The sequence below is a fragment of the Cydia splendana genome, chromosome 7, assembly GCF_910591565.1.
Source record: "Cydia splendana chromosome 7, ilCydSple1.2, whole genome shotgun sequence".
Classification (NCBI taxonomy): Eukaryota; Metazoa; Arthropoda; class Insecta; order Lepidoptera; family Tortricidae; genus Cydia; species Cydia splendana.
Genome location: NC_085966.1, coordinates 4323794 through 4340092, shown reverse-complemented (window position 1 = coordinate 4340092; position 16299 = coordinate 4323794). Strand labels below are relative to the sequence as shown.

Here is a 16299-nt window from a genome sequence, read left to right as displayed (position 1 = left end):
GATATATTTTCAAGTTAAATAATGTCATTTCTACACAGTCATTCATGTGAATGTGCAAAATCTGAATTAGATATATTTGCCCTTCCATCAACTCAAACAAGTATTGAAAGCGGACATTGGATTCATTACAAACCAATTTCATCTTTAAGTGATGATGGCCCCATTGAATTTCAAGTACCTGGATCAGGAGATGACTACATTGATCTATCACACACAATGTTACATATTACTGCTAAAGTATTGAATCAAGATGGGACAAAATTAAAAGCAGATGCCGGAGTTGGACCCACCAATAACTGGCTACATTCCCTTTTCAACCAACTTGATGTATATTTAAATCAAAAACTCATATCACCCCCAAACAATACATATGCTTACCGTGCTTATATGGAAAATCTTCTCAACTATGGACCGGCAGCCAAAAAAACCCATCTTACTTGTGGGTTATGGTATGAGGATACCCCAGGTTTTATGGATACCGTTGATGCCAACAACAAAGGATTTCAGAAAAGACTAGAATTTATCAAAGAGAGTAAGGAAGTGGAAATGATTGGACATTTGCATGGCGATATATTTAACCAAGAGAAATTCTTGATAAATGGTGTTGAATTGCGTATTAAGTTAGTCCGATCAAAAGAATCATTTAATTTAATTTGTCATCAAGATAAAAAACTTAAAGTACAAATAACAGATGCTAGTCTCATTGTTAGAAGAACAAAAATCAATCCTAGCGTTTTGTTAGCCCATCAAAAAGTATTGGCAACAACGACTGCGAAGTACCCCATTACGAGAGCAGAAGTTAAGGTTCTCACAATACCAACAGGGGTCCAGGGTAAAACATTGGATAATATATTTCTCGGACAAATTCCTAAACGCTGTATTATTGGATTTGTATCAAATTCAGGTTTTAATGGAAATTTAGCTTTGAATCCATTTAATTTTCAAAATTATAATATGAATTCATTTAGCTTGTTTGTAGATGGTCATGAAATTCCTTCTAAAACATTACAACCGTCATTTAGTTCTGGTTTAATAGCGGCGGCATATCACACCTTATTTTCTGGAACTGGTATTCATTTTCACAACGAAGGTAATGGAATAAGTAGAACAGATTATGGTGGAGGATATTGTTTGTTATGTTTTGATTTAACCCCTGATTTATCTGCTAGTTCAACTTCACACTGGAATCTTGTTAGACATGGAAGTGTTCGGATAGAAGTACGCTTTGATTCGGCTCTAACTAGCACCATTAATTGTATCGTGTATGCAGAATTTGACAACATTATTGAAATAAACAAAAACCGTGATGTATCTGTAGATTATAATAGTTGAAAAACATAATTATATAAATACAATGTTTTCTTTCGTTTACTTTATTTTGTTGTAGTCATTGTTTGCAGCATCATCAAGACATAAATTGTTATTAATTAAGTAATTATGGATACTAATGAGATTCAATTTTGTATGAAGAAATTAAACCCACTTTTTGAATCAAATGTTTTTGCTGCTAACAAAATACCTATTTGGGTCGATCTACCTGTCTTTATTGTTAGTAATTTGGACCCTGACACGAAACCAGGCTCCCACTGGGTTGCCATACACATTGATGTTACTGGTATAGGAGAATATTTTGATTCCTTCGGACGGAAACCTTCAGGTTACCATAACTTATTTTTAAAAAGAAACACCAGACAGTGGTTTTATAACAATAAACCTCTTCAAAACCATTTTACTTCAGTTTGTGGTGAATATTGTCTAGTTTATTTGTATTTTAAATATCATGGAAAAACTATGACAGATATGCTAAGTTTGTTTTCTGATAATTCTGTATGTAATGACCTTATATTAAGGAATATGTTTAAACATTTTTTGTGAAATAAAATAATACGTGTACTTAAATAAGATTTTTTATTTTTTTCATATAATACAAAGACCTTTTAAACCACACATTTTTTTTTAAATTTTATTATTTACAAAATATTTCTTAACATTCTTTGTTACTTAAAAAACGAGACGACACAAAAAAATCTGTTACATGGAAAATGTACTTAAGGAGAGGTAAAAAATGAGAAATACGTTAACACAATCATTAAGCTACTACTATCATTAATAATTATAACTATCACTGTTTCTTATTATCTATAAAATATTTCACACTACTGTCCTTAGAAGCTAATTGCTTTGTTATGTTATAAATAATATTTCGCGTATTTTGTAGCTCCAAATCGTCTTCCAACGCAAAATATTTCAATCTGAAGTCCGCATGCTTCCAGTGTTCCATGGGTGGGACGTTTTTGATTTTATGCATATCATATATCTCGATTTTAATCAAATGTGATGCATAGGCCCCGTCGTCTTGTCCGGATGACAAGTTTGCAACACCGTCTGGTGAACTTTTGCTCACATTTGAAGACCGTTTCACAACTTTAGACTGCTTTTTAGGTCGTTCAAAGAAGCTATCGATATTGTTTCCTGAACGTTTCTTTGCGATGGCTTGTTTAACTTTGAGACCAAGCGTACCCTCTTCATCGCTTGATTCGTCTTTATTATCATCCGGGTAGTAATAGTTCTTGAAAGTATTTTCAGTGAACTGAAACAATATAAAACAATAATTTACACACTGTCTACAATCTTGATAATTAAAACACAAAGAACACAAGTGAAAACAAAACAAAGTAAGTTACGGTAATAAAAGACATACTTACATCCATTGTTGGGTCTTTCTATAAACACTTAAACACTTCACTGTTGAATTAACACTATATTTCTATATACTGCAGTAGATACAAGGAGCTCTGATACAGAGGACTGCCACGACAGTAATACTTACTCAAAGCCATTTCTCTTCGGCTTTTATACTGTGATAGTGAGCAGGATACAGTATCGTTCAAATCATGTCTCAACAGGTTCATCTAATACAGACGCTCTCTTTACTAAAACCGAAATTCAAAAGCATAATAGGAAACAATAAATCCATTGTCAGTATAAAATATAATAGATGTCTACCAATAAAGCAATTATGCTGTTATAACAATGAATACCAACACACAAGAAATGCCGACGTATTAGACTAAATCATGTTGAAACCAGTTGACACGTCTCGTTATTTTTTTAAAATCATACAAAGTAACATGTCTCAACAAGTTCATCTAAACAGACGCTCCCTGTACTCAAACCCAAATTATATCCACATAATAATCCATTGTCAGCATAAAATATAATACACGTCTATCAATAAAGCAATTAAGCTGTTATAACAATGAAAACAAGTGCACAAGAAATGCCTCACACGCCTCGTTATTATTTTAATAATACAAAGAAACAAGTAGCTACGAGTTTACTTTCTATCGTGTTACAAAGAACATAAAAATGTATAGTAAATATATAGTATTAGATAATGAGACATACTTACATACTAAGTTTAAGAAGATAGAATAGTTTAAGAATAAAAAAAGGCTACATTAGGTTGAATTGCATTTATCGCAGACAAAAATAATGAGTTAGAAATAGGTAAAACTAAATAAAATAACACAATACAATATGCACAATATAGGTAAGTATGTATACGATATGTAGGATGCTTTAGTTTGGATAGGTAAGTTTAGGTATTTAGGTTAAAATATAACTTGAACGAAGACTAGGTGAAATCAGGTTAGTTTGAAATGAGAAGTTAGGTTGATTTTAGTTAGGTTTGGTCAAGTTAGGTTTGGTAACAGAAGGTTTAGGTTAGTTTAGGCTACCGACGGATTACTTGTGTAAAATCTAATTAGGTTAGGTTAGGTTAGAACTGTATTCCTTATAAATCGAAATAGCTCCAAGAGGTTGTAAGATAATAAGATAATGCATCGCAAATAAGTACCTTTTGCAAATACCTATCGCTAATACCTATTGCAAATACCTATCGCTAATACCTATCACAAACACCTACAGTATAATACACACATAAAGAAGGCATGAATGAAGACGTCGGTGGGTGAAGGGTCCAGGTAGTATTCTCGGTAACACAATAACGCGCCCGAGTCGAGATCGAACAATAGAAAAGGGTCGATAAGCCTATTGTTACCGTGGTGAGCAAGGTGTATTGTTTAATTAGCGTATTTCGTAAGTACCTGAAGGAGGCGCCGGGCACTGCTGAGACCTAGCGCAATCAATTCAAATGGGGGGCTATTTGTTTTTTTTTTTTTTTTTTTTTTTTTTTTTTTTTTTTTTTTTTTTTTTTAGGTTCACCGGGGGCGGTGGATCGGCCCTGGGGTCAGGATCGGTGACCACTGAGAGGTGGGGCCAGAATCGGGGAATAGTTTCTACTGATAAGTACATTTCAAATCACTAACATTTTATAAACTTAAGTCCCCCGCCGCGGTTGTCTATTTGTATTCCCGATAAACTCAAAAACTATTGAAAGGATTTTCATGCAGTTTTCACTTTTCAATGGAGTGATTCTTGAGAAGGAGGTACCTAAGTAAATCATTTGTTAAAGTTTTGTGTATCCCGTGCGAAGCCGGGGCGGGTCGCTAGTGAAAAATAGTTGCGATCTGAAAATATATTGGAGAAACGAAGAACATATTTCTAATAAACTAAGTGGCCGTAGTAAATAGTCCATAATTTTAACCTGTGTAGAAAACATAACACATAAATAAATGCTCTTACCGGGACTCGCACCGGGGCCCTCTTCCTGCGTAGATAGAGTCACTACCGATTTGGCTAGGATGCCGTTGAAATCAAAATAAATATGGGGCCACCATTATTTAATGCATTTACCTATACATCTTTAATTATAATTACCTACCTATACATTTACTGTGTTGAAGTCAGAATAGAATATAATTTATCTTGTAGAGAATCAGGATGTTCATATAATTTCCTGTGCAAAATCATGAATAAGCGATAAAATTTAGAACGATATCTCAGGTCCATATTTTGCAAAAGTGTATCTATGATTGTATGTGATAAATAAGTATTAATAACATGAGTTTAAAGAAAATGAAGAAGTTGTCTGAACTCTCGAGCCATCGGAATAACAGTTTGGTGCGTGTCAGATAGAGGGCGCTGTTTACCATTTTCCTCGTGTACCATATTCGCAAGACATCCGTTTGCTCATACCCCGCAAGCGAGTCCGTATGTCCAAATGCTGACCCAAATAACACGAGCCAAGATAACACCTGATGCTGTTATGCGATAATGCACAATAATAGCAAAGAGGGGATTTCAAGTTTAAATAAAAAGAAACGGCGCCGCGCCGGTGAGAGTGACAGTGCATCGCGAGTCGCACGCGCACCGCCGCGCGAGAAAGTTTACAAGTTTTGGCGCCAACGTTCCGAATTCAAAAAACACTTTTGCTTTTTAAAACAGGAACAATCTGGCTGTGTTGTGTCTCGCTCTGTCGTACTGGGTTGGATAGTGACGTGTGTAATTAGTGACTTTCGCTGTTTGGACAGGATGATGCGTTGTATGAAGGTAAGGCTTGTTTACACGGTTAATTGCTCGCAGCTATTAATTTCTATATAAGTGCCAATCTGACGTGGAAAGTTGGGGAAATGAATATGGACTGATTGATTTGATTATACAATTGGATTCTAGTTTAACACATTTTATATTTCTCCACATTATTTAATATAAAGATAAGATAAATAAAATATTATTTGGAATAGTAACAAATTGTTATGCACAAAAAAGTTTTTTTATGTATTTAGCTTAACAAAACACACCAAAATCGAATTCGCTCTGTCAAGGGTAAACATACCTACTTATAAATCAAAATTGGTATAAAACAAAAATAAAACAATTGAACGTAATTTCAACTAGGAATTCAAAATAATTAAAGAGTAGCATGGGCTGACAGATCTGATAACATAGGTATTACCGACGTAATAGCAGAAAACAAAACAATAACAAGTATACCTGAGAGAAATATATATTTAAAGGGGCCCACTGATTAACAGTCCGCCGGACGGAATCGGCCTGTCAGTTAGAACAAAAAGTTGACAGTTCCGAACAACTGACAGGCAGATATCATCCGGCGGACTGTTAATCAGTGAGCCCCTTAAGAGCCAACGGGTTAAAGTTATTTACACCAGGAAGATATTTTTTTTTTTTTAAATGCTTTTTTTGTAAAATTTGAATCTGCTATACCTGATATTAAATTTATTTTCTGCTTGACATACATTTCAATTAAGTTTTTAAATCTTTAATTCATAGTTAGTTTTAATGTTTTTTTTTTATTATTACCAATTATATTTATCCTATAAAATGAATAATATAATATGATATTAAGTTAATCTTGTATAATTATTTAAAATATATAAATCATTAAATGGTATCCCTTTTACGTCTCTGCATGCTCAATAATGATTAGGTAACAAACATATATTTTATTTAATTATGTGTTTCATTTGAATTTATTTAATGTTCAAATTATTCGCTTAAATAAATAACTTATATTTACGTAATAATTCATTAATAATGTATAATCGACTTGTATAATTCCAGTCGCAACGATCGTTCGTGCTAAGTGTTAAATTTCTCTACAATTTTCATTTAGGTATTGTACTTAGAGCATTTAATAACCTGAGTCGCCTTTAAAAGCTTACCCCTCTGCCGAAAACCTTACACAATTGTGCAAACTTTTGTATGGACTGACGTTTATCTGACATGGCTATTTGTACGTTACGTACAAATCATGTTTCATGTACATATAGAGCCATACATTTGACGTGTTCCTCCTAGGGAATGCAAATCGGTTATTTTTTGTATGGAAATAACCGCGGTTTCGGTTAATAACCGATTATTTCCATACAAAAAATAACCGAAAATAACCGATTTGCATTCCCTAGTTCCTCCCCCGCAAAAATCGGCAGACTGTTTTGTACAGTCGCCATCAGATATATCGGAGCGGCCAAGGTGCTCACAAATATCGGAACACGCCTCTATTGTCAGGGCGTTAGAGCGCGTGTTCAGATATTGTGAACACCTTGGCCGCTCCGATATATCTGATGGCGACTGTACAGAAAATGACAGCCAAAGCGTCTCCAGTTACTAAATGCTCTAAGGTATTGTAGGTATTGTTTCTACATATAATAAGTATGTTACCTATATCGATCTCAAAACCATTAACTGTGACTTATTTGGGGATAATCAGACATTCGAAGTTCTTTCACATGGAATATTAGTAACATTACTACAATTATAGGTGTCAAAGCTTAAGAATATTATTAATAAGAAGTGTAGATATTTTTTCATTTAAATATAAACTCTACATACCTGATGTGTAGTTCCAATTTCAAAAACCCATTTGCTCATCTTATCGGGTTTGACCGCGGATGCTAGATGTCGACTGCGAAAATAATAGTCGTTTTGGTACCAAAACTGATGTATGGAGTGAGCACTCTATTCTTCCTATATTTCTCTATAACCGCGGTCACCATTCGATGTATGTATATTATTTGACTCAAGTACAGCCATCAATGGTTTATTCATTCATATATATATATCTATCTAATACCTTTAAACGAGCTATTCTTGTTTATATATTTCGGGGATCTCGGAAACAGTTCTAAGGATTTTGATGAAATTTTCTATAGGGGTTTTTGGGGGCGATAAATCGATCTAGCTAGGTCTTCATCATCATCATATCAGACAGAGACCGTCCACTCCTGGATATAGACCTCCCTCAAAGAGTGCCACAATGACCGGTCTTGCGCCACCCGCATCCAGCGGACTCCCGCGACCTTTACCATCAGTCCGCCTTGTGGGGGTTCTATCCACAGCTAGCTAGGTCTTATGTCTGGGAAAACGCGTATTTTTGAGTTTTTATATGTTTTCCGAGCAAAGCTCGGTCTCCCAGATATTGTCATTGAAATGCTCATAATTCAAACATTACATTTCATTAAAGTTTCCTCTTACACTAGCTTATTTTTCCGAGGCAGTTTTTGTTCATTAATAAATAGAAATTACAGGAAACAACCATTCTTATAAATATAAACATAGTATCTATATTGCCTTAAATAGTGCGTGTTACCTACATTGATGAATTAATGTTGCGTGAGCAATTAACATTTCAAGTAAATAAAACTTTTGCGTGATTTAGCTACGTTTTGGTCTCGTTGATTGGTTAAAGTTTTCAAGTTCTTGGAAGGTACCTAACTGGTGCTCTCTTATGCAAGCCAAACCCTTTCCGTAATAATGTTATTATCTCATTATATGGTACTGGTAATGCGAAAATTACATACAGGTCAAGTCATAAATTATCATAAATATCTCGCATTAATACATGCGTCCATCGCCAAAGCATCAGAGGGCCTACCGCGAACCCCGAAGTTCGCAAATTGCGGTATCTTTCTTTTTTAGTCCAATTAAGGCGTAATCAGAGTGACAGAAAATAATGAACACAATTTGCAAACTTCGGTATTCGCGGTCGGTAGGCCTTCACATCAGCGTGGAAAGAGCTTCCCTCAGGGCAGCGACGGGGGTGGCGGACCTCTCGCTACACAGCATAATAGCGGTGATGCTGGGTAGCGAGAGGAAATGGGAAGCGGTGGCCTCCTTCTGCGAAGAAGTTATGTCGCAGAAGGAGGAGGCGGAGAGGGAGCGAGAAGCGGCTGCTGACGCGCTTCCTCTCCGACGCAGGCGGCAGGGTCGAAGGCGAGGAGCGTATGCTCGCCTCGAGCCCTAGTGGGGCCAGTGGGTACCGAACCCGCATCGCATCGGCCCCACACACGTCGTAGGGGTGGGGATCAAGCGTTTCTGATCCCCCCCTGCATTGTGAGGGTGCCCTGGCGATAAGCCGGGGCTGCCGGAGGGCGCCGTGGTGGAATGACCTCGATCCCAGTGCGCCCTCACGAACGGCAAAGAGGGTGAAACGCCGGAGTGGGTTTAGTGGGTAGGGCCAAATTCTCCCCCCCCCCCCTCTCGCTAAGAGAGGGATAAGGAGCGGCGAGTCCCACACACTGTGCGTAAATGCATTCCCACTCCGTCAAAAAAAAAAAACCGTACCGTAACCGTTCACATCAGTCAAAAATCATCCGCAGCCGAAAAAAGCTTTGTACATCACTATTACCACCGTACAGCATCGTTATTTACGATTTCGGCCAGATCCCCAATCCATCTTACTTTTCTACGCTTCGTTTTCCTTGACTATTGACTATTGTTTTTACCATTGTTCAAATAAACTTCAATAGACAAATTATATAGTTTACACCCTCATAGTCCGGCCGTTGACATCGTTACGTCGAACGAAAGCGAGTTCGTCTTGCTTTCTGAGCCCATGTGTTCAAATTATAACTATTACAGCATTTGTTTATATTGACGTGTGTCATTGAGGCATATATTTTCCTATGCAACTGACCATTACCATGGCTGGTTGTTGGATAAAAATTACACAGGAACTGGACGGTTGAGCAATGTGATTTTTAAAGGTCTCAATGCAGTTTCAAGTCTAATGCTTGCCGCTTTGGAATGTTTTCCTTTTAACATTTTTATTTTCATTTCCCGGATATGTACATAAGTTGCGACACTCGCTTGTTTTTACATACAATAGTTGCCATTATTATACAATAATTTACAAACAACAATTGCCATTAGCAAACTTGTCGATAGCTTTTCCTTTTCTCTATTTTGAGCAATATGCCTACGGAGTCTGAGCCAAAGAGAATTAAATCGCTACGTTTTAGTCTGAGCCATAGAAAATCACAATGTGGATGGCAGTATTTACTATTTACATCTGGTTTTGTACACTGCGTAATATGAACATTGCCATACGAAGATTTACGACAGCATTTTTTACTTATAAGTTTAGTTTAAGTTTTGTAAAATTTTAGTTTTAATTTTGACGTTTAGTTTTTTTTTATCATTTTGTCTGTTATTAATAAAAAAATATTGGTCAACAACATTTAATAAAAAATCTCTTCTATGAATAAGAGCAAATGATTATTGTGATAAGGACGAAATTAAGGACGAAAAATGAACTGCAGTAACTAACTCGTAGCATGACGTGCACTTTTCATATACATAATATAAATTTGCATATAACTATACAAACAAACATAATAAAGAAATAGGTGAGAGGTCACATAGTTTAGCAAAGTTGCAAAGGTCATGCACTTAGTGATAAAAAGCTTACATAAAACCCATGATTCAGATGTAATTTACATTGAAATCGGCTTAAAATCACGCAATCACAAACCAGCTTACATCCGCATAGAAGAAAGTTCAAGCCTGTGAATCCTATTCAAGACTACCTAACCTAAACATGTACCTACTTGCGCAAACGCACAAAACGCGTCATCAGTCACTGAAGACGATCTACGTTATCTTGGCTAGTCCCCCTGTGAATTCTATTCAAGACTATCCAACCTAAAGTAGTGTTGGTAGGAACTCGAGTCCACTGAGTCTGAATTTGAAAAACTCAGCTCATTTTTGCGAAACTCGGCGCTTAAAAAACTTCTGAGTCTTTTAAGTCCTTAACCGAGTCCTTTGTTGAGTCTTTTTTAAGAGCAACTCAAAAGGACTCGAGTCTCCGAATACAGACTCCGTCAATAATTTTATAGGTTTTTCCTAAATAACAGTAAATAAATTAGGCGTTCATGTATGATATGTGTACCTAATTCACGAATTTTACATAAAGATGACGTTTGAATTTTTTTGTAAAAAAAATCGAGAGTTCTCTGAAAAGGACTCAAGTTACTACAAAAGACTCGAGTTTCTAACAAGTTGAAAAGAACTCGAGTTTAGACTTAATTATAAGTCTCAAAAACTGAGTCGAATCTTGAAGCAGATGACTCAAAGGTCTCGATCGACTCTTAACGAACACTAACCTAAATACATATTGCCGATTTGCGCAAACGCAAACTTTAAGATCAGTCAGTGAAAACAATGTACGATTGTCAGCTTGGATAGGCTCACTGTGAATCTTAGTTAAGACTACCTATTCAAACCTAAACGTGTTGCCTACTTGCGCAAACGCACCATCAGTCACCGAAGGCGAGCTGACAAAGACCAGAAACTCATTTCCTTCCTCTCGCAAACCGGTTAGGATAAAGATCTCCAAAATAATGTGTGACCGAGAAACCTAACAATGTATCATATTATATAATGTGGATTGTTTACGACAATTGCTCTCGCTGTTTGGGTACGGGTTGGGACCGCGTTAACGTGCTGGCAAATTGTTATGTCATCAGAGTTGTGAAGTTACTTTTGGAATATAATATATAATGGGTATAGCCCGACATACTTTAGTGATGTATTCTTTGTGCTAAATTGAGTTTAAATAGACATGACTTAGTTTTAATTATTAATTTTACCTTCTAATACACCGTTAATTTCAAGGATGCATTCCTTGGCTTTAAATTAAGTTATATTTTCAAAGATACCCGTATTCTAATCAACTCTGTTTTGAATATACCTAATTGTGACGTTATCTATGAAAAGGGACCTTATTGTCGATGGCGCTTACGCCATTATAAACGATGCTTCGATATAAATACAAGGCCGCGCGACGCTGTGCGGCGTAAGCGCCATCGACAATAAGGTCCCTTTTCATAGATAATGCCCCAATTAATCCTTTTTGTATCTGTTAAAACTTTTACAAGCGTGTGCAAGGGCTTAGGGCCTGTTTACATATTGATTAGTGTTAAGTACGAGTTCATACATTTTCTGCTAAACGTAGGTACTATTTCGGACGATCGATGTGGTATTTCCGCGTCTATTATGAGAAAAGCATCTAGTTTACAAATCTCGACCTAAATAGGAATTACCAGCCGTGTTATATCATATACCTGGGCTGGCACTGGCAACACCAGATTTGCTAGCCTTTATAGCAATGTATCATTGCTTTCGAGCAAAACTTGCTAGCGGTTACTCGTAAAATGAGTTTTAGCGCGCAGATTTTTACCGATACATATTTCCCGTTCTCCTAATATGACGCCATTACTAAGTAATTGCTAGTAGTGGCTATGCTAAGTATTATACTTAGTATAACTAACTGTATGACGACAGACTGGGCTCATTTTAGAGATGTTTGCGTGTTTGTGGTGCAAGTATAATGTGTCATAATTATGACGAGGTGTGTTATTTCAATCGCATACCATGCATGAGGCAAAGCCAAAAGTATATATACAGATGACGAATAATTGTTAAGAATCCCGAGACCACGGTATATTAGTGTCTGAAAACTCTGTTCACTTGCGTCTGCGCAACCGACGGAAAGAGGACCTGCAGTTTGTAATATTACTAGATTTACTAGTATTCACCTAGTAAGAAACTACGTCAACAATTCCAATGACAGTGTTGTGGGGTTATTGACTACCACGGAAAACCTGGTTTTTTAGACCGCAAACAGTGTTTTACACATTGGATTGTCGATACACGATGGCATATTAATTTTTTTTTTTTAGTAGGGGTGTCTTTCGCCACTCGTCACGGCTTTGTGCATAATGTGCATGCTCCCGCCAGTGGCCACAGAATGAGTCCAGGTCGTTTCGCCATCTCATTTTTGGCCTGCCTCTGCCTCGGGTAATCTGTGGTGCCCATTCGGTCGCTATTTTGGCCCATCTGTCCGGGTGCATCCGACAGATATGTCCCGTCCAATCCCACTTGAGCTTGGCGGCCTTCAAATAAATTTACACTTACAAGACGCTTTTTTTATTCTTTCTTTTTTCTTGTGACTTTTCGTAGCATCTGTCATCGCGATACATTTTTTCTATTCGTTTGCTGTTTGTCGTACGATTGTCGTCTTAGCTAGGCCCCCAGGGACCTTACGACCCCATACTGTAACGATATATATGACACCGCCGTAAGATTGTGCACCCGTTAGTTTACAATGATCTAACTTAGGTTAAATAATTATGTTAGGTTAGATTGTAATCTTTCTACCGTCAGTTTATAATTTAACTAGCGAGAATGTAAATTGAGGAGCGTTGTAGAAGCGCTGGTGGCCTAGCAGTAAGAGCGTGCGACTTTCAATCCGGCGGTCGCGGTCTCGTACCAATAAGTTTTTCGGAACTTATCATGTACGAAATATCATTTGATATTTACCAGTCGCTTTTCGGTGAAGGAAAATATCGCGAGGAAACCGGACTAATCCCGTAAAGGTCTAGTTTACCCTCTGGGTTGGAAGGTCAGATGGCACAGTCGCTTCCGTAAAATCTAGTGCCTACGCCAATTCTCGGGATTAGTTGCCAACCGGACCCCAGGCTCCCATGAGCCGTGGCAAAAAAGCCGGGACAACGTGAGGAAGAAGAAGGGTAAATTGACGAGCGTCTACAGTTTTATTAGAGGATTTTCTGATTTACGTAAAATAACCCAGAGCACGATAAACTCCAATGCAGACATAAGTAATGCAGAAAACCGGTCGAGAGGAGACACGGCCGCTTTCTTTCTTTACTATGCGTTAATGGACACCAGAGGACATTTACACTTGCAGATCTATATGCTTAATCACTTTTCTGCAAAACAAAAGTTTTAGAAAATAGTGTCTCGTCTTTTTTTGTTTAAAATTCTCAGTTTTTGTCGTCTCTCCTATCGTTTAGCAATCTCCACAAATTTAATGTGGTATTCAGAAATATTAGCCCAGTAAAGTCAGCTACATATATCTCATTCAACTTAAAGAGTTAGTACTGGAAAACTCAGAATGCACATCATTGGCCAGAGGTAAGACCGCTGCATGCGCATATGATGGGTTTACATGGCACCCAAATTTTAGTCAATATCTGTCTTCGTACAGTGCAGACGTGCTCTATAGGTTATCACCAGGGACCAGGGACAGGTGTGTCAGATTGTGTAAACGCGCATTTTGAACTACAAGACAATGGATAAGCTGAATAGGTATAATCTTGCTAATTGTTTGATGATCAAACAAATAATGCCGGCGATCACAAATTTATTGGCTTCTGTAGCAATTTTCTTTACAGCCATGACTGAACCTAACCGTAATATCAATTTTTATACCGCATTGATAGCCTATGTATTGTAGTACTTAGGTGTTGAATAAGGCACAAATGCAATTACTACAGACAATTATTTCGGAGGGTCCTGCCAATACACTTTGACCCATCAGGATCTTTTATGAAATCGCGCCCTCAGTAGCAACCTTTAGTCAACACGAGACGCTTTTTCGACCAGGATGAAAGAGCTCTGAATTCCTTCGGTTTCAAATAGCCTGAGGACCTACCGCGAACCACGTTTGATGTGTTGCCTCCCTGTCACACTTACGTACGAATTTACAAGTGTGACAGGGGGGCAACACGTCGAACGTGGTTCGCGGTAGGCCCTCTGATCCAAAGACTTTCGTTCTCTGTCTGGTTAGGGCTTGACATTTACACATTAAGTGCATTACTGTCTCTTTCCCGTCGCCACACATTCGACAATCGGCGTTGTCAGAGTGGCCCATCTTGGCCAAAACTCCTTTGGCCGTGTGGTGACCTGTAGACACCTCAGGGTGCGTAGACGAGGTGCCAATCGTTCACGCTCCGTAGTGTAGCGTTATCTCTCTCTATCACTCATCCATATTTGTGCGACAGAGACAGTTGCGTTTCGTTCGCTACGTAGCGTTGACGATTGGCATCTACGCACCCTGTTATAATTAGGTGCGTATTGTTAATACAATATCGACTTAATAGTCGATTCGTAACCGTAATAGTATCTTGTAACTGCACAATTTCCAGTATTTACCAATTAAAACCTTATTGACGCTGTCAAGCGACGCGTGAGCATCAATTTGTATTTCAAAAAATGTCTCAAAAGGAAACCGGCTATTTGTCATAGTTACAATTTTACGCGTGTATGGCCATGATGATTGGCGACCGTATGCTTTTTTATGACAACCTAGAATTTGGCGCACAAACACAATACATGTTTGTCTTGTTATTTCTTCAGATATCTACACTAGTCTGGTAAAACAACCAAACTAAAATGTGTTGTTTATTTCAATATATAATAATTTAACTAGCAGGTCATTGAAATAAAAATGTTTTCAAATTAAAACAAATTTTCATCCTGACAAGTTTAACGTAGTTCGTTTTTTTAGAATTAGAAAAAAGGTAAACAATCTTGATGTGTCTTTTAATTGAAAACACGTTTTAAAAATAAGTCAGGCAAATATGTAACAATTATGAATCTAATACGATCATTTATATTCTTCTGCTTTCATAAGTAATAGTTACTGATTTTTAAAAAGCGTTTTTCAATTAAAAGACATTTCAAGATCGCTTACTTTCTTTCTAGTAACGTGCTAAAAAAACGAACTATAATAAGGGTTTATGAATTTGAACTGATTTTTTTTCCATAACAAATCCAGATCAAATTAATAACCTTCTTATACCTATAGGTAATCAGAATAAGCCTCCGGACCAAAATTAAAATTAAAAAGTGTTATCTATCAATTACTCAAATCTAACACAAAAACAACAATCGTCAACATCTAACGGTAACAAACGAATCTAAATAAATGCCGTTTCGTTCCACGCTTAACAGCATAAACACGGCTGCATTCTATTCGGGGCGCGTTCCGTTTCGCGCGCGCTCGCGCGTGCAATTGAATCATTCGGAACCCCATTGCGAATGAATCGATTTGTTTAGTTATCAGTGACGATGACATTGCGGTTTTTCGTGTACGCATTTTTATTTGTTATAAAGTATGCGTAAAAAAGTAAGTAGGCACTAGTAGGCAAGTAGGTATCTATACCGAGTTAGTTTTGTAAGTAGGGATAGACGTCAACTTTAGAAATATAGGTGGGCGAGAAGGCGAAGGGTCGATATCCCTTACACATTATAAATTTTGCTTGTGTATTGTAAAATTATAAAATGTTGTGCTGCAATGCTGTTGCAAATGAAATGTAGGTAACCTTTAACGTGAAATAAATTGGCTTTTATGACACAAAGAAAACTTTGGAAAATCATAGATCTATATGCTGGCACCATAAAAAAGAAAAATACGAGCGTAAGAATTTTAAAGTAGATATATCAGTCTTTTATATATCAGGAAAACCGAGGAAAAGGTGAACTGTGTGAGAGATGATATGAAAAGAAAGTATGTGAATGAGATGACGGATGACACAAAGGTATGAAATGAATAAGTTTTTCGTTAAAATTTTCAAACAGACAATTTCAACAAACCCAAACACTTCCTGTGTCCATCATCAGATCAGCTCTATGGTAGGTACCATAATATTGCATTATAATTATAAGTATTATTAATAACCCAGCTTGGTACCTACTATGTAAGTACCTAGGTGAAGTTTGAGCTCAATCGAATAGTGGGAAGAGGATCTAATTTAACTTGTAAGATTTGACCTGAACATACATACATAC

General features: G+C 37.0%; 1 protein-coding gene across 3 annotated transcripts in view; it reads left to right on the top strand.

The window, feature by feature from the left end:
• The first annotated feature begins 5051 nt into the window (after positions 1–5051).
• Positions 5052–16299, top strand: part of LOC134791996 (uncharacterized) — a 40357-nt gene continuing 29109 nt past the window's right edge. For all 3 annotated transcript variants that reach the window (XM_063763108.1, XM_063763106.1, XM_063763107.1), the window contains exon 1: positions 5052–5454. In XM_063763108.1, coding sequence (XP_063619178.1) covers positions 5179–5454 — 276 coding nt within the window. In that variant the 5' untranslated portion in view covers positions 5052–5178. The remainder of the gene's footprint in view (positions 5455–16299) is intronic.